Source organism: Pelodiscus sinensis, chromosome 6, assembly GCF_052426305.1.
Source record: "Pelodiscus sinensis isolate ZL-2025 chromosome 6, ASM5242630v1, whole genome shotgun sequence".
NCBI classification, from domain to species: domain Eukaryota; kingdom Metazoa; phylum Chordata; order Testudines; family Trionychidae; genus Pelodiscus; species Pelodiscus sinensis.
In genome coordinates this window covers 33,073,528-33,093,124 of record NC_143057.1, presented here as the reverse complement: position 1 = coordinate 33,093,124, position 19,597 = coordinate 33,073,528, and the positions used below count along the sequence as shown (strand labels likewise).

At 41.8% G+C, this 19,597-nt stretch overlaps 1 protein-coding gene across 3 annotated transcripts in view; it reads right to left on the bottom strand.

The window, feature by feature from the left end:
* The window catches only part of PIP5K1B (phosphatidylinositol-4-phosphate 5-kinase type 1 beta), a 162,508-nt gene that overhangs the window by 34,159 nt on the left and 108,752 nt on the right, over positions 1-19,597 (bottom strand). For all 3 annotated transcript variants that reach the window (XM_006137852.5, XM_006137851.5, XM_075931678.2), the window contains exons 8-11: positions 11,408-11,619; positions 8,948-9,031; positions 8,778-8,826; positions 7,346-7,430 (exon numbers count right to left, since the gene is read on the bottom strand). In XM_006137852.5, the coding sequence (XP_006137914.2) occupies positions 7,346-7,430; positions 8,778-8,826; positions 8,948-9,031; positions 11,408-11,619 (430 nt within the window). The remainder of the gene's footprint in view (positions 1-7,345; positions 7,431-8,777; positions 8,827-8,947; positions 9,032-11,407; positions 11,620-19,597) is intronic.

Below are 19,597 nucleotides of genomic sequence, written 5' to 3'. Positions count from 1 at the left end.
TTATTATCTCTCTAAATTTCAGTTTATAATATATCAACTATGTTAGCTTACATTTCCCTCATGCTGAATTGCATTTTATTATTTTCATTGTCTAGATCCCTTTGTCTGCAAAAGGACTTTTAATTGTGTATTTTTCCAGATCCATACAAATGATTTGGGTTGTTGGGTACTTTCATTCATATATGATGGTCACAGAATTTCATGGGTTCAGTTACACTATCATCCACATTTTGATCTTTCCAATCAATTTTTGAACTTTGGTCTGCTAGTGCATAATACTATTGTCTTTAGATCAAATGTAGATGAGTGACGGCCAATATAGTGTGAAAAATATTGACTTCCACTGCTGGAATTTTTAACGAAAATAAAACTTGAACTTTTGATAGAAAGAGCCAGTAAGAACAAGCTTGCTAGAATCAAATTTTACCAGATAATCTCTATTTCATAACGAACTAGTGACTATCCAATTCTCATCTGTAATTGTTTACAATCAAAATGGCTTTAGTACTATATAAACCTAAATCTTCCTGAAGACACAATTACAAGCAAAGAGCTTATTTAATTTGAAAAGGCATTTGACATTTTCAACTCTGCCATGCCTAAGAATAGTGTAAAAAACTTCCAGGGCCATATCTTCAGAAATGACTTTTATCATCATTTTTTTCTTAATACTCTAAAGGCACTGAATTAAAATTGCATTCAAAAGCAGAGGCACAGTATGACTCCTTTGAAAACATGGCATGTTGGCTCCTTAAACCTCTCAATAGCCCAAACCACAAGTAAAGATTTAGACAAGAATACTACTAGAACAGTGGTTCTCAAACTTTTTGGCCTGTGGACAACCTGACTCAATACAAATCTTTTCCGTGGACCACCACTTGCTAATGGAAACTCAGCATTAATTACATAATTATGCCTGAGCCATTTTGCTAGTTCTTCAGTGAGAGAGAATGCTTTACATGAAATTATTAAACAGATTAAGCGTTTTAACGTTCTCATGTTAGATTATCAAACTTCATTTTAAATAAAGTAAAATATTAATTTATGTCCAACAAAAACGATTCCCATGTTTTCTTTATTTATGGCCAGTGTGGGGAAGGAATTTTGGGTTGGGGGTCACCGACCCACAGAAAATCAGTTGGGGACCACACAAGTGAGAAGCAAAAGAACTCCTCCAGAAACTCTGACTCCTCACTAATGTGGTCTTCAACTGAGACACCTCACTCCTCTGGTGCTCCAGCCCCGCCGGGACAAGGAGAAGGGACAGATAGGAGAGGCTCAGGGCTTCTCATAGGCCAGATTTACTTTTCTGCAGTTCCAGAGTTAGTGGATTTTGTGGACCCCCTCAGGCTCTGGGGTAGGGACAAAAATGGGAGATTCAGTGTGCAGGACATGGCTGCCAGCATGTGGGATAATGATGGGGGTGCAGGATCTGGGTGGGAGATAAAGTGCTGGAGAGGGGTGAAGTCTGTGTGGGAGGTGGGGTGCAGAAGCAGGCAGGGAGTAGGATGTCTGGCCGAGGGGAGGGAGCAAGAGCAAGGGAGGGTGCAGGAGCAGGCTGGGGGAAGGATGCCTGGCCAGAAGAGAGTGTGCAGGAGCAAGGGAGGGTGCAGGAGCAAGCTGGGGGTGCAGGATCTTGGTGAGGGGGAGGAGAGTGAGTGAGGGGAATTGTAGTGCAGGAGTCTGGGCATGAAAGGACACTTATCAGGTTTCATACCCCCATTGCTCTCATTGGTGGGTGGTTTTAGAGAGCTACTTCCTTGCAAGACTGTGCTACTTGTAGCAGGAACTGCTCCTATAATATATTTCTACCAGAAATAGCACAATCCTACAGGCTATTGTTTCTAAACAGAAAATCAAATGTTTAGAATTGCTACCCATTTACACTGGAGGGCTGTCACATTATTGGATTTTAAGGGGAGCAGACAGATCACTGCTGCACCCACAGAGAGGTGGTTACCCAAACGTCTGTACAAAGGGGGCCACGTGAGGTGTCAAACGAAAGCCTATGTTTTACGGATTCTGTGTATGCTATTCATGTACTTATATGTCTGTATGCGGAGTTATGCATATGGACTCTATGCTGGTATTGGGCATGGACTGCCTGTTGTGAGGAAGGAATGTCCAATGAATGAGTATTGTAACTAGCACAGCCCCAAGGACAATGGCTCTCAAGGTGGCCAGTACACACTTGAGGAATGCATCTGGGAACATGCAAACCAGCCAGGGCAGAATGGCTTCTGACAGATGAAAGAGATAGGTCACTCGACCATGTGACCTGCTTCACTTGGAAGATAGCAGGGAGAGATATACAAGTGCCATGAGGGCAGACTCCATCTTGTCTTAAATTCTGCCACTGATCCTAGATGCAGCCTTGCAGGGAACAGATAGCCAAGAAGGATTGCTCACCTCTCTTGACACAGGATGTACACCAGAGACTTTTAAGCTAGCAGTTTATAACACCTCTGCTGAAAGCCTGCATCAAGAACTTGGTGATTGATGCATGAAATGTATTTTCCTTAACCTTACTTTCAACCTATTCTCCCTTTTATTAATAAACCTTTAGATTATAGATTCTAAAGGATTGGCCCAGCGTGATCTTGTGGGTAAGATCCTAAGTGTAAATTGACCAGCGATTTGTGGCTGGCTCTTTGGGACCAGGAGGACCCATTTAGGGCAGGTGAGATTGGGTTCTATGACACCTCATCTGTGCGTAGTCCCGGGGCTGATTGAGGCACAGGGAGATCTGGGGCATCTGATGGGTTTTGTTCATGAGGCTTCCTGCTGGCCAGATTGGCTGAAGCGCTCGGTATGACTGGTATGTGGCCTGTTTGGGAAAGGTCTCCAAGTTCAGGGACTGTAAAGAGCCCCTGTTTTGAGCAATTCACCCAAAGCGGACGTCCTCAGCGGTACCCAGACACAGCCCAGTCCATCACAGGGGCTCTTCTATTGTCCTCTTCACTGGCTTTGTTTTTATGGCAACCCAAATGGTCCTTTGTCTGCACAGGAAATCTTGAGATTCCAGATATTTTTTCGCAGTGGTACAGAGCAAGCCCAAGGGTGGGGTGTACTGGGCACAATGGAATACAGAAGCATCTCTAGGTTTCAGGAGCGGCCCGAGGCCAGCTGCAGCAGCTGGCGCCCTAGGCAGGGCGGGGCAATCAGTGCCCCTGCCGTCAATGGCCATAACGTAATCACGGGGTGCCCCATGACGTCATCATCAGGTGCCCGGGCCAGCCACGCCCTAGGCAGCTGCCTAGCTCGCCTAGGCTCATGGGCCGCTAGGTTTACACCAGCTAGGTGTAACCCTGCTAGGTTTACACCAGCTCTTCGGATAAAAAAAAATAATAAAAAAAACCACATTTGGAAAGAGCCAGCTCAATTTCAGTGTCCAAGCTATATGAAGTGCAAGAATCAAATAAGCAGTACATTCAGGGCTTCTGTTTTTGGGGATTAATTTCATTTTTCTGAGTTTATTTTCAGTGAATTTTAAGTTTTACATCAGTGTCCCAAAATTGGAGGTTTTCAGGGCTCTTTGCATATATTGTAATGCAGGAGTTGGCAAAAGAAGCCCTGTGGGCTGTATTTGGCCTGCCATGGTTGAAGCAGTACCTTTAGGCAGGCTCCCCGTCTGCTGTAGCCCCACATGCTGCTCAAAAATGGCAGGCTGTTAAGGCCAGTGTATCTGTGTAGCACACCCCTGGGGGACAAAGGGGTCTCTGTGCCCTTCCCTCACCCAGCACAATCCTCACAGTTCCAATTAGCCGGAAACTGGTTTACATGGACCAATTAATACCCAATGCATTAGAGCACTTCAAAAATCATATCCCTCTTAGTTCACATTACTGCTCTGTGCAGACAAGCCCTTTGTTATAACAAACAACTTTAGTTTTTTTTTTTCTGGTGGTGATTAGATAAAACACATTTAAATTTTGTTGGTGTATTTTATCAAGATTTAATGGTTAAACCCCAAAATCAGAAGTCCCAAGCTGAATAATTTCAAAGGATTTTAATTAAAAGGAGTCTTCCGTTTTTGGTCACAAACACAATGCATAGATATTGTGCAAGAATTAAGATTGAGTTCAAAGGAAATGTAACGTTCAACAAACAATTTCAACATTTCTGAGAAAATTATCAAAGTCAAGGGCTGCATTATTTTATGGGCTCAATGTTTGGTATGGAATACCGGTCATAAGGGTTTAATGATATCTATGTTAATTTAATCAAATTTTAATACATGGAGGTCAGATAGCAACATTTTTCTGTAACAATCATGTTGATGAACCAGTAACCCAGAGTGGATATGTATAATCCCAGGGCCAGAATGTTCCCGCTGCCCCAACTAGTGCTTAATTTGTAAGAAAACAGGTGCCAGGGCACAAGTCATTTTTTTACATTCATAACTGATGCACCAAACCCAGAGGTTGCCGGTGCTATGAACTACTGAGTCTAGAAGTGCCAGGTCTCAGCCCAGGCACAAATTTAGCACCGCCTACAGGGTTAAAACCTGTGGGAGGACAAGTTTTGCTTGTACATCTCCAGAAGGAATTCCACCAATAGTCTCTTGCATCATCCTGTGCCTCTCTCCTATGTGGACAGCCCTTTGTAGACCCCAAGTGGGTGGTCTCTCAAGGGCATCCTCCATGTGGGATCTAATTGGGAAGAATAAGTCTAAGACCTTAGGAGCAATTTTGAAACAATATATGCATTACGAGTTTCATGACAACATATGCCTTTTTAGCTTGCGTAACCAGAGACCTGTCCCCACGGCTACATTTCTATCACTTTATGGTGTAGTGAGGATTGGAGCCAGCCAACTTGTTTGACACGAGATGGCCTCCTTAAGAAATGGGTGGATAAGGAAGCATTAGATAAGCTTGGAAAATCAGAGCCAGATGATAATTAGGGAACTCTCTCGTGAACAGGACCCAACCAGTAGCTCACTATAGGAGCTAGAAGAGAGGTTCTATAAAGCCAGTTTAGATACTGATACTGGTTGGCCCAGGAAGCCTGTTTGAGTTTGTACCCAGCCCCAAGCAGGAGGGATATGGAATCCTTTAACAAGAGTTTAGATTTAAGACTCCAGGGCAGGATGTGGCCTGTGGAAAAGACTGTTCAGAAAAGCCATGGTTTACAGGGCGACTGAAAGAGCTCCCTGGTTCACAGGTAACTGGAAGAGAAAACTGGGAGCCTGAAGCCCTGGAAGGAGGATGAAATGGAGACCTCCAAGAGGGAAGGGTTTGGGCCGGAAGGGCCAATGGAGACTGCACTTCATAATGACTCAAATTAAATCCCGGGAATGAAAATGTTATTTTGAATAGTCTGGGCTGTGAACAGTTACTGGGAGAACTAGCAGGGAAACAGAGCGAGGGGCCTATAGAGCCAGCAGTGCTGCAAGGAGGCATGATCTCTGATGGGACCCTGTCACAGCTCGACAATTTCATTTTAAAGAATGGTAGAGAAGAAACTGAGTTCGTGGGGGTGGAAATCACTTTCTTCCTCTGGGACATTTTTAAATTCTTTCGTTTCTCTTGATAAACGTGCCTAGTCTGATAAAAAAAATCTGTTGTATTGTGTTTTGCAGGGCAGCAGGACTATTGCAACGTTCATTTGCTCTTCTCTTTATGCGGCATAATTTAGAATCAAGAAACAAAATATCTGTTAGTTATTTCTCAAAAACTTTTACTGCAAACTAGCTTTCCACACCCAAAATGGAAGGCAATTACCAGATTGTTATTTGTCCTACTCTACTTCCCAGGTCCTTAGTTTCACTTCCTGGTTAGAGAGGAATGGGCTTTCACATCCTGTTCTTTTAAGTCAGAAAACCTAGTGTCATTTCAGTGGCTAGGGAGAAGGGTGATAAATGTGGTTAATAAATCTTCCAGCAACATTTTAATTTTAATTCAGCAGAGATTTTAGTCACTGCCAGCAGTATTAGTGGTCCTGTCTGGTTACGCCGATCTCTGTATCCTTAGTGAAGTATTCTATTTTTTTTTTTAGTAGTGCTCTCTCATTTTTACCCAATCAGCTTCTCATGACATTCCCATTAAATCTGAAATAAGTTAGATTAAAGAAATGCAAAAATGAAGAAATAGTTGAAATGGTAATTTAATCAAAAAGATAATTTAATAATTTGAACACCTTCATCAGTCCAGAGTCTCAAACCCTATTTTTGTTCTGCTAAAGCAAAAAAAGCAAAGGAATGGGAAAAAATCCATCCTTACCAAAGTTGCCCAATCCTTCAATCTTCATTAATGTGAGTTAGACATGTTCATGTCAATGGGGCTTGTCATGAACAAGGGCTTCAGCATAGGATATGACCTATACACTCTAAAGCCCTTGAAAGCATTTGAAAATAAATCATCAATGTTCTAATGTACAGGAAAAGCTTCTACAGGCAGTCCCCGAGTTATGCGGATCCGACTTATGTCGGATCCGCAGTTACGAATGGGGCTTTTCTTGCCCCAGAGGACGCGAGCAGCGGGACGCCCAGATGCGCTGCGGTCCTGCCGCCCGCATCCTCCAGGGCGAGAAAAGCTGCTCCGCGTCTCCCTGGTCTTCTGGGGGAGCCCCCCCCAGCAGACCAGGGAGACGCGGAGCAAAGCCGCGGAAGACGCGGGCAGCGGGACAGCCCAGACGTGCCGTGGCTGTCCTGCTGCCGGCGTCCTCCGAGGCTTTGCTCCCCATCTCCCTGGTCTGCTGGGGGGGGGGCTCCCCCCCAGCAGACCAGGGAGATGCGGAGCAAAGCCGTGGAGGATGCGGGCGGGACCGCGGCGCGTCTCGGAGGTCCCACCACCCGCGTCTCCCTGGTCTGCTATGGGGGGGAGGCGCAGCTAGTGTCCCCCCCCCCAGCAGACCAGGCTTTTCTCACAGACGACACCTGGGGTAGAGCAGCTGGGGCGCTGCCGGGTTGGTCCCGCAGCACCGCTCCTCGGCGCTACTGGACCAACCCGGCAGCACCCCAGCTGCTCTGCCCCAGGCGTCCCCAAGTTAGCCACTGCTGAAACTGACCAGCGGCTGACTACAGGAAGCCCGAGGCAGAGCAACTCTGCCTCGGGCTTCCTGTAGTCAGCCGCTGGTCAGTTTCAGCAGCGGCTGAATCTGGACGCCAGTTCCGACTTACATACAAATTCAACTTAAGAACAAACCTACAGTCCTTATCTTGTACATAACCCGGGGACTGCCAGTATTAGCTTCAGTGAAAGAAGGTGTGGGTTCTTGGTGTTTGTGAAGAGCTGAGACACAGAGATCCCTAAATGTAAGGTGCTATTCTACAGGCATGCTAAATACTATAGAAGCATAGACTAGGAAATTATCCAGAGAAATTACAATGACAAACCCTTACCTTGAACTTTTTTAAAAACCCTCGAACTCATGAACTTCAAAAACCTGTCTGCATAAAAACTTGGTCTGTGGACTGAAACAGTGTCCTAAAAAAAAGACAGAAAAGGCCTTAAAGTTATACTCTTCAAATACAATTCTAAATGAAATATCCAAGAGAAAAACCTGACACTGGGTGAATAATACCATATCCTATTTGGGAATTCATACAAGGAGATCCAGATTTTGCATGCATAATTACTAGATTTCACTGTAATCTTGATAAAATACTAGTATATTTTAAGTATTCAAAACAACTTAGAAGTGCCTCTTTATAATTTATCTTACTATTATAGAAATGTGCATGTCTGTCTATCCATCCATGAATCCATTAGTTTAAGAACTCCTCCTAAACTTTAAGAGCTAGGACCACCAAATTTGGTCTTCCTCTTATCATACAGCTTCCTCTAATCATAAGATTGTACAGAATGACCACGGGAGGGCAGTAAGGGGCCAGAGATCGGGACCAGGGCAGCTATAACCCCACTGGGCCAGCAGTTGGTAGGGATGGAGAAAGGGACAGCTATCACCTATATACTTCACCGAGTTTGTGCGTCCGCGTGCAATGTCCACTGTAGTGGCCATGGACAGGTGTTTCTCACCTGGCCCCAAGTTGCTTAGGTGAGAGGGCTGGGGTTGTCTTTTCTCCCCAGGGCAGCCTGCATACTGAACCCCTCATCTCCACCCCACCCCAGAATAATGATTTAAATGTAGAAACACAAAACTGATTTCAGCTAAGGACTTGAGTAACACCAGGTAAATCGTCTAGTTCTAGTCATATTCTTTAAAAAGTCTTACTCTATTTAAAAAGGAGTCACTTCCCTTTTGGGGTCAAAATCTCAACTGAAGGCTCAGACTTCAAACATAGGTGCCCTAACAGATGACCAAATTCCTTATCTGAATCCTTTAATCCAACCCTAATGGGCACTTAAAATGGTCGAGTTCCTAAGGGCCTATTTCAGCACTGAACACCCTGGAGTTAAATTCTGCTCTGCACAACATCCTTTGCAGCTGGACTGATGATGATTCGTATTCGGGGCACAATTAGGAGTAGCTAATCAACTTTAAGTTAGCCATTTTACTTAACTGTTGAAATAACATTTGGAATGGATTACTTCATCCCTGCGTCAGCTGTCCTGTGAGGAGAGTTTGCTGTAACCTGGCTCAATGTAATCACAAGGATGATCTGATCACCTTTACTGTTTTTATCCTTTATTTAAAAATATTCAGCAAAATAAGATGAACGTGTATGTCGGAAACCACACAACTAAAAGCACTAAGGAAACTGCCCGGTTCACAGTGATGGGTGGACTGTAAATATAACAGTTCACTCTCTGTTTCAGACAAGAATCAGAATTCCATCCTGAAAAATGCTGATAATTTAAAAAGCAACTTACCCCATCATAAACAAGTGCTTTCCAGGAATGTTCTAGCTTCTTCATTAGCCTAAGCAATTAAATCAAAACAACATTGTGACATTCTCTCCCCTTGCAGCAATCTCAGAATACTTTATTAAGATAATGGCTTTAAATGTGGCAAAATATGTCCATTCTAAACTGCCACTTACCTGTAAGACTGTAGGATATCAATAATACCCATAAATAGAAGCAGCTTTTCTCCTTTATGGCTTTTAGCTGGAATGCCTCCCATTCTAATGGCAACAAAAATAATTTTATTAGATGATGTATTTTAGAGACCTTTTTAATGTCACTATATAGAAGGAGAACTGCATAAAAAAAAATCAGTAACATTAATGGAGGACAGCTGGGCTCTAGCTGCCTGTCAGTTTCACAGTGAACAACAGCTTGCATAAGGAATGCGGAGTCTGCGGAGTCCTATGGCGTCCAACCAGTTCTGAAGCAGTAGCCTCTATAGCGGCTACTACTATAGTGAACTAGACACACACAACCAGTCAAATAGCCACATGTGGCTAGCATGTTGGACACCACGGGTGTAGACGCTGCATTGCTCTAACCACAGGCGCTGACTGGAGGACATATGTTAAAAAAGTTAGCGGGTGGTGAGCACTCCCTGGCAGTCAGCTTCTCTCTTGGTCCTCCCCCCACTCCAAGCGCCTCCTGCTCACCCGCCAACTCCTCTCCCTCTCAGTGCCTCTCACCTGCTGCGATCAGCTGCTCTGCAGCATGCAGGAGGTGCTGATAAGGGGGAAGACTGTGGACGGGGTACGCTTGCGGAAGGTGGGGGGAACTGGATGGGAAGAGGCAGGATGGTGTCTGGGGAGGAGTAAGGGTGGAAAGAGGTGGGGCAGCATGGGGGTTTTGTGGGAATGAATAGAGTAGGGTGGGGACCTGGGGCTGAGTACTTACAGGGAAAAGGAGGAAGCCTGCACCTGTGGCCTTAACGACACTAACATAAGCCCTACACTTCTCATTGAGGTGGTTTTATAATGGCAGCACAGCAAAGGAATTACATGAGCAGGTTGAGCTTATGACTGTTTGGTTGACAAAAGAGGACATTTGTGAACAAAGCCACGTAGTGAAGACAATGCCTTGGGAAGTCTATGTTCTATTGACTTTCAATGGGGCTTAGGTTTCCAACTCTTCTCAGCTCTTTTTACTCAACATCCCTACTTGTGTAAATAATGAAATAGGATTTTGGATGACCGAAAGGAGGTCAGAGCCTTAGCTTTAAGACTAATTGAAAACAGAACACTTCCAACAATACAATGCCCACCATGCTGGAGCACTGATTGGGTATAATTCAGGTCATCTTGTATGCAAATAAGTGTAATATTGTAATCCACACTGGGCACAATTCAGCTCTGCCTTAACTTCTATTCTAGCGTTTCAAACATTTAAAGATTATTATTATTAATAATAATGCCTAGCACTTTTAGTCAGAAGATTTAAATGTGCTTTGTAAAGGAGGTCAGTATTATCTCCAATTTCAAACGGGGAAACTGAGGAATTGTAAGGTAAAGTGACATGTCCAGCCAACCCACTGGCGAAGCTGGGAACAGAACAGAATTCTATCATTAGTCTACTATAAGCTTAAACCCATGCTTTGAAGACATTAATGTATTTACTTACCTAACTCCCTGGTTAATTGACAGTAAACCCTTTTCAATGTGAAATTAAATATTTTATAGTCAAGAGTTGCTTACACAGGGTAAGAATTCTGACTAACTTTTATTAGCACTGAACATGCACAAGGATAGAATAATTTGAGGAGCCCTTGGTTCTTAGAATTACAATAGTTGGAATTACAGAAAGGGATGAAAAAAATTGTTTTCATGATCTGTCACAACCTTAAAATTCTCTGCATGTCACAGTCTGTTGTCAGACCCAAGGTGATCCAAGTATTGTCTTGTGATACAAAGCAGAGGTATTGATTAACATAGTTAAGAATTCCATGGCATTGTTTGTAAGCTTCGGAGTCTTCACATCAGTTTAATGGCTGAATTCCAGCCTAAATAATTACAGTGTGATGATCTAAAATTCCTCTGAAGTTTCATTTAGATAGGAAGAGGAGAGTATGTTCTAAACTGTAGTGTAGCGTCTGTGTAAGCTGTTAGTGTCTGTCTTCGTTCCCCCACAGCACAATTGAAGCAATTCCTGTGTATATAATGAGCACATTTCTTTAGGATGATAGGCACTGCAGAAATATCAATATAATCAATATCAATAATAGCTTTTGCTCACAGCGCATGACGCTGTTTACACATTTGATGTGACGGTCTTGTAATGACTTTCATTATATATCTGTTGCAAGTGATTTCACTACGTGCAGATAAATTGTTCTGAATTATAACTGCAATTGCTATCATGTATTTAAAGATGATGAAGAAACTAATCAATGTTTTCATTTCCTAGTCTCCAGTGAACGTTGGTGATGTAACTTTTGAAAATACTTTTGACTGAAGGATTTAGTTTAATCCTTCAGTCACTCATCTGCAGTGCCTTCCTGATGGGAAGCTAGCCAGTGTTACATTTAATACAACATAGAATGCAGTTTGCAGAAATAAAATTTAGACATTCCCATTTTTAAACAGATATTAGGGACTTACGTATTTGTAGCTTCTGTGACGACAGATTCCCCAGATTTTCCAGGACCCTGTATGGATTCCATGGCTGTCGAATAGAGAACTTTCTGTCCCCCAGGACGTTTCGCATCTGATGCATTCTGGGAACTCTCTCCATCCCTCTCTTTTGTGATACTGTCCAACATATGGATTCCCAGTAGCAGACTATAATCCATGATTTTAAAGCTTTCCAGCACCTAGTAATGAAGGATTATGTGTACTGTAACACAAAGATTACTACACAGTTTAATTTGGGGGGGGGGGGTGCAGAATTCAACCAATTGAGAAAACCCAAAGGGAAAAAACAATGGGTTTGACTAAGATAGTTTGCAGAAAGATCAACAAAAGTAATATTTTTGTACTAGCCTTGCACCTTCTGTCAGAGATTCCCAAAATCAATTTACAAATGTTAACAAGCTAACCATCACAACCACCTCTTTAAAAGCTGGAAAAACTAAATTATATGGAAATGTAAGGCCTAATGCAGTATTTTCAATTGGGGAATTGTCCCATGTCATTTGTAGTGAGGGAGCAGTTAATTAGTGACCTTGAATTCAGCTGTGCTATATATCATTTTTATTTGGTGCACTTATGGATATTCTGCTACACACACACCCACATCCCCCCACACCATATGCAAACCCAATACTGGGGAAAAAAAAATTCTTCAAAGGGCAGATTTTCAAAAAAAGGGCAATAAAGATGCCCTATTCCCATGAAAAGTCAATGGATTTAGGTGTCTACCATTTGTGCCTGTGACTCTAACAGGCACCAACAAAACATTTTATTCAACTATGACTTCAGTTAAACTATGACTTTTTGTTGTAAAATTTTTTTCCCTTGGTCCTACTAATCACTTTGACACGCTGACCTTGACAGGTTCCATTTCCCCCCTTCATGCAATTACGTACAATAAAACTCCAATAGTTCAGCATCCAATTGTCTGGCACTCCCGATAGTTTGGCATCAAAATGGCAAGAGCCTAGTCCAGGAGTGGCCAACCCGAGGCTCCTGATGGAAAAAAATTGTGGCTCCTGACAGAACAGAGATGGAACCCGGAACTACTCGGGTCAGCTGCTCTCATGGCTGGGCTGCTGTGAGCCGCATGCTCTCTCATGGCCCCCAGTGAACTGCATCGTACCTGCACGTGCACGCCGGGTCGCACACAGCATCCCAGCCTGCACGTGCTAGGAGGGGAAGATGATCTCTTGTGAGTTTCAGCAGCAGCCTGTCACCTGCGGATCTACCCGTTCCCACCGCCCTCCTCCCCCTTAGGCAGTAGAGAGGAAAGGTAGATTGCGAGCCTGTTGCTGGGGCAGTGTAATTGATTAGAACTTCTTGAAAACAGCTGCCTGCCTTTCCCTCCCTCTCTGGTTCTGCCGCTTGCAGGCTTTGCCTCCCTGCAGCAGGAGGGAGGATTTGGCACACCCCCGCCCACTCCCCCGCCGACCACTACTTTCCTCTGTCCCCCCTCCTCCAGGCAGTAGAGAGGAAAGGTAAATTGAGAGCCTGTCGGCTGTGGATCTAGCCTGGGGCAGTGAAATTGACTAGAACTTCCCGAAGGCGGCTGCCTGCCTCTTGCCCACTCTCCGGTTCTGCCCCTTGCAGGCTTTGCCTCCCTGCAAGAGGAGGGAGGGTTCGGCACACCCCCGCTGACCCCTACCCTCTCCTGGCCCCCCCTCCAGGCAGTAGAGAGGAAAGGTAGACTGAGAGCCTGTTGGCTGTGGAGCCAGCCGGAGTAAGTGTAACTGACTAGAACTTCCTGAATGCAGCTGCCTGCCTCTCGCCGCCTCTCCCCTTCCGCCGCTCGCAGGCTTTGCCTCCCTGTAACAGGAGGGAGGGTTCAGCGCCCCCCCGTCCCCCTCTTGCCCCCCACCCCAGGCAGTAGAGGGGAAGGTAGATTGAGAGCCTGTTGATCCAGCAGCGGCAGTGTAATTGACTAGAACTTCTTGAAGCAGCGGCCTGCCTCTCTCCTCCTCTCTGCTTCCGCAGCTCGCAGGCTTTGCCTTCTTCTAAAATGGCAGAGGGTTCGGCCCTTGCGGCGCTGTTCCCCTCCGACGAGACCCGCCCCTGCCAGAGTACCTCCTGATAGTCCGGCATTTCTGATAATCCGGCACCACCTGCGTCCCAAAGGTGCCGGATTATCGGAAGTCTACTGTAAATACTAATCTCAGTTGCACCAGTATGTATCCAGAGGGACTCCAGTAAAAGAAAAAAATCTCTCTCTCTAGATAGAATTAACTGTCCTTCAGTCCCCCTTTTACATTTTAGTACTATATCAGAATCCCCAGCAGACAAGTATTGTATCTAACACCTTGTATGAAAGCCCTTTTTGGCACAGGGAGAGTAGAGTCACCTATTTAATTTTCTACTAGCTTAAAGAGAAATATGGAGCAATGTGTCCTTTTCTTCATGCAGCTCATAAATGATTTAACATACATTTTGGTACAAGATGCCTTATGGATAATGTTGTAATCCTTGGCACTGAACTGCAAAATTTTAACGTTGTTTTACTAGGAACAAGAACAATCTGATTTTACAGAGACAATAAATGAAGCATGGTAATTCAAGGTGTGCTAGTTCAGTTAGGCCTATCAGAGCAGAAATGTTTTACACAAAACACAAGGTTAACTTATGAAGCCTAATGTACATATTTGGAAAAACATAGCCAGGGGTTATACAGTAGGGGAGAGAGTTTCACCACCTATGAAAACATTTATCTTACCAACCACTGACTTCAGGTATGGATGTAGGTAGGCTGTTTTAGTCAATATGCACATTTCTGAAGTGATCTTCACTGTAGTAACTAGCAGGCATATATACACAATATCAGCATCCTTTCTAATCCCTTTTCTGTAACTCTTGCATTTCATGTTGCTTTCCTGAATTAGCTCACTTTTGGTGGTTGTCTACCATGAGAAGTATCAAGGCCTCTTTGTTAATGTGGGAAAGCCTGGACAAAAAAATCTTGCATTGTACCCTAACTGCAGCGAGATCAGCTTTCACGCTGATATCTGGGGGCAACACATAAAATAACTGAACAAGTTAGCCAAATAAACTGAGAAAAGGTGAACACAACATACACATGCTGCAGAATTCTTTCAGTTTTTGTTAATATCTCATTTCTTTTCTGGATGTGTTTTATTGATTCTGAAATTAGCAATATCACCAAAGTCCCCCTGAAATCCCAAAACGTAGAGCCTTGAACTGCTGATTTTCAACAGACTTTGGATAATGAGAAGAATATAACTGTTAATACTAATAAAAATACTTGACCAGATTTTGATCTCAATACATCACACTAGGAGAAATGGCAGGTTACTTTGCATTTCAAATGAGATCAAAATCTGGCCCATAGAAACAATAATTGACCACTACAGAAGCACCCCATGCACGCTACAGTAGCAGTTAGGCAAAGGAGAGTGAGACACAAAATGTATGGGCCACAAAATAAAGCAAAATTGGCCATACTAACATCTGTATCCCAGGTACTCCATAACACTGCAAAAGACCCTCAGATGCCATCTGAGCTGCAGCATTTGGGCACAACAGATTGAATTAAGGCTGTAAGAAAATAATGCCTGGATCTGAGGTTCTTCTGGGAAAGCAGCTCTTTGTCCTTAACACTGTATTTCCTTGCTTTAGTAGGTTTAAGTCAGACCATTAATGTAGCTCTTTTCAAATTGAATTTCATCAGTAAAGTTCACAATGTTCTTTGCTAACGTAATAAAAGAAAAATACAGACTCTAACAAGCAATACAGCTCTTACTAGTTAAAAAAAATAGAAATGATTGTCCTGTTCTTAAAAACACATGATCAATTATATTAACTGTTGTTGCTTCTGTAATAGCTATTTTGAATTTCTAGTATCAATGAGCTAATTACTCTAATGCTATTAATTATGAAACTTACAAAGAGACTACACTACTATCTTTGTGTTTAAAGATTCCACTTATAAATAAAGCATAAAGAATGTTGCCTAACAAACTTGTCTCTTACTTGTTTTCCTGATTCACTGATTCCAGAGAAAGAATGATTTCTTAACACAATGTTGCAAGTGTATTCAGAAAAGGGGAAAAATGAATTCAATTATATGTTAAAAAAAATTTGGACCAAATTTAGCCTTGGAATAGGTTGGCCTAACTTCCACTGAATAGGAGAGAATGGATACCAGGCACTTAGATTGCTCACCTGGCATAAATCAAGATGAATCTCCAACTAAATCAACAAGTAAAGGACATATTTTCTGCTCCCTCCCACCATTTTCTGTGCAGCTCTATTTAGCATTCAATTCACAAAGATTTTCATACTCAAGATACTTTAAAAACCACTAATAACCCCCAACAATCCTGTGAGGCATCTAAAGTAGTATACTAATTTTAAATTGGGAAAACTGAGGCAGAAAGATTAGATTATTTGCCATAATTGCAAACTGTGTAAGAGTAGTTTTTAGAACTCAAATTTTTAGCTCCCTCAACTGCAGTGACATCTCAGCAAAATGGAGGGTTGAGGCCACTTGATTCAGAATTTTTCAAAGATAGCTACATAAAAAGAGCTATCTTTTCTCCAAATTCTGGAAAATTTGGATGTGTGGAAAAAATAAAGAGCCCAAAATGCAACTTCCAGTACATTTGTCCCTTTCTAGGTCATTAGCAATTTGACCAACAACTTCTCCTCATTTGTTAAACTATCCCTGTTGAAACAGCACATCTAATTGCTTCACATTGGATAATGGATGTCTTGTTTCAGCACTGCCTAACAGACTACTCATGCATTAATGACAATTACCCAAATGTGTAAAGATACATGCCACGTCTAAAAGAAACAAGCTATAGCATACCCAGCAGATACATCACACTAGGGTAAACACCCGGAAATACAAGCCATCTAAAACTTTGATTTCAACACTGCAGGTAAGTGTGTTTGCCTTGTTTTTCCTTCAGGCAAATATTTCATCAGAAAGTTCCACAGCAAGAGCTTTTGGTCTAAACCAAAAGTCATCCTCAAAAAACTCCTTTACATCTCCTTGTCTATAAAACAGGCAAACCTGATCAGAATTTTTCAGACAATATTTGAAAAGCTTAGTACAAAGTCTGGTAATATACAAGGTGAAGGACATACAAATTCTGGATAAACTGGGTTTTGTGGTTTTTTTGGTAATACCACAACAATTTAGTAACTCTTTTAGATACATAGGGACAAGATTTTATACAAAAGTATTTTGACAATTTCTGGAATATTTCGCTCACTTTTGACTCAAGTACTTTGGGGGGAAAAATCCAACACAAAATTAGGACATTTTGTGGTTTTACAATCCTTTTTGGGGATTTTGATCTATAAACACATACACTAAGATACTGCTTATCTGGAGAGGCTTTCCCCTTTGTGAGAGTTACAATATGGACAACTGTCATAGATACAAGGAGATAGGTTAGAGACAGATGGAAGGGGAGTGGCAAAGGAAAATGAGGATGGTTAAGGAATATTGTGGTTGGGTAAAGACTTATCAACAGAAGTTTAGGTAAATAGCAAGTGAATATCAAGCATTAAGGAAAGGGCAATTGGACAGATGTCTGAAAGGGCTTTGGGTCTCACCCCCGGAATGGATGACAAAAATCCAGTGTGCATACACACACATTGTCAGCCTTCTTTCCACTGACAGCTGCTTTGTTTTTCTCTGTTTTGTTGATCTGGTCTTGTTTGATTCAGCAGTGAATGGAAAAAGTGGCCAGGGTTCACTGTTTTACTCATCTTCAGTCAAATATTTCCAAAGCTGCTTACCAGTGACTCTGACATACAAGAGCATACTTTAAAAGTCTCACAGGGGTAACTATGTTAGTCTGTAATTTAAAAAAAATCCAACACGAATAGTCCTGTAGCACCTTTATATATAAAATCATGAGCTTTCATGAGCACAACCCACTTATCTGACAAAGTGGCTTTTGCCCATGAAAGCTCATAATATTATATGTATAAATATAAGTCTATAAGTTGCTAAGGACTTTATTTTTTTTATTTTTTATTTTTTTTAAAAGAGCATGCTTTGTATGCCTGACACAGGATGTAAAGATTTCCAGGAATATCAAGGTCTTATAACGGATTCTATTTCTTTAGTATAGCAGTTTCTCTGTTTATGTTAATTTAATATGGTTTGGTGGGTAACTGGATTAGAAACACCAAAGGGTCTGCAGTGTTTTCTAATAAACATTTGTATCACCAACACATTATATTATATATCTGCTCTCTTTGATCAATTGCTTCACCTACCTTGTACTCCCAGGGACTGAAAAGGAGACAGAAAGGATGGTGTATTTAAGACACTGGACTGGAATTCCCAAGATAGGGGTTAATTCCCATCATAATCTTCCCATGTGACTTTCAGCAAATCATGTCTTCTACTTGTGCCCCGGACACCCACTGGAAAAAATTAAGATAACAATACTTCCTTTCTCCCACCCTTTGTCTTTGTTATGTATTTGGATTACAAACTCTTGGAGGAGGGAGTATCCAGATGTACATCTTACACAGTATAGTGCCTAGCACAACGATACTCTGATCTCAGCTGGAAGCTCTTGGCACTAACAATAAAATGCTGCCTAGCATTACATGTCTTCTGTATCATCTGGGAACTAGTTCAGGGAAAACTACCAGTATGGCACCTCAATCCATTTCCAAAAGAGATCTGACTGCCTTCAATGTAATTATAGTTAATATACATACGTGACCAAAATCATTCAGATATGCACCTGCATGCCCTCACCCATCCAATTTCATCAGTGGCTTAACTATTGCTCATTTTATTAAAAATAATCTGATTTTCAGTTCAATTTTCTCAGTATTTAGCACAAAAATCTTTAAGAATTGCATAATTCAACTCTCTCCAATGTCTGACATATTTCAATGGCTTTCATATCTTAGTGTGTAGCACACTATGAAGCTTCCACATTCTTTGGACATTTCACATTTAAAACAGTTTCAATATTTATGAAAATGTAATTATATCTATGGAAATTGAGAATTCGCTCTGCACTTGAATAATTTATTACTTTAAGCAAAGAACAACAGAGTAATGAATAGTAGGATGATTAGGAATAAAAAAAAATAGGAAATTTAGGCCACACAGTTATCAAACTGACTCTGATACACAGTCTATTTAAAAGTAAGAAATAAAGCAATGTTGATTTATTGATCACAAAGTAAAGTAAGTCTCAAACCACAACCACGGGAGAATTTTGAACTACACAAATTCCCTGATGGAACAAATTGATCCAGCCAGGTAGAACATTTTATTTTGGTACTGTAAACTTGTATTTTTAAGCTTGAATATTACACACTGGAAATGTGTATTTTCATTATACACTGCATATAATTAACACCTTACCATTTTAAAAATAAATTTAGCTTTCAATTTTATGCACTATTGCATTATCTGCAGTAAACCGTATTTTACTCTGAACCAGCATCTATTATTTTCTTCTCAGAGTCTTGCACTGTTTGTATAATATATTAAATGGCCAAAAGCTCTGTTAAAGGAATGCTGTGATTGTATGATCTTGTTTAAAATGATACAAAGGCAGGAAACACAAAAGTTAAAAGGCATTCGCAACATGTAATCTAGCAATTAAAATAAAAAATTGTTAAAAGTAGTTTGTTAATAATCTTGCCCCCATCCTCTGTTAATTTTTGTGACTTTACAATCACATTTTTACCCGACTTTTAAGGCAAGTTTCTTCTTGTCTTCTAGTGCTTATGAAAAGACACACATCTACCAACGAGAGAAAAACTGAGTATGGCTCTATTCCTGAAAACTGATGTATGCAGTCTGTTAGACCTTTATTCCAAGTGGGCTACCAACCCAAATGTCCTGTGAAACAAAACTGAAAGATGGAGAAACCCACCCCCCGTTATGCACTCTTAATTTCTGTCAGTTAAAAGAAAAATTGAAGTGTTACTTGTTAAAACTGTAGATAAAGTTATCAGAACAAATGTTTTGCGGTTCATAGGTTCTATTGAAGGTTACTCCCGAATTATGTGAGAGACTATCCTGCATGTGGGCGGGTCAGAGTCCATGAAGAGCTTCATTACTGTCAAATGGACTCCATGTGGGCAGAAGGGTTCATCCCCACAGAGTTGCGGGTTCTTGGCCTTAAAGTCTTGGCCCGGCTGCCCAACGAT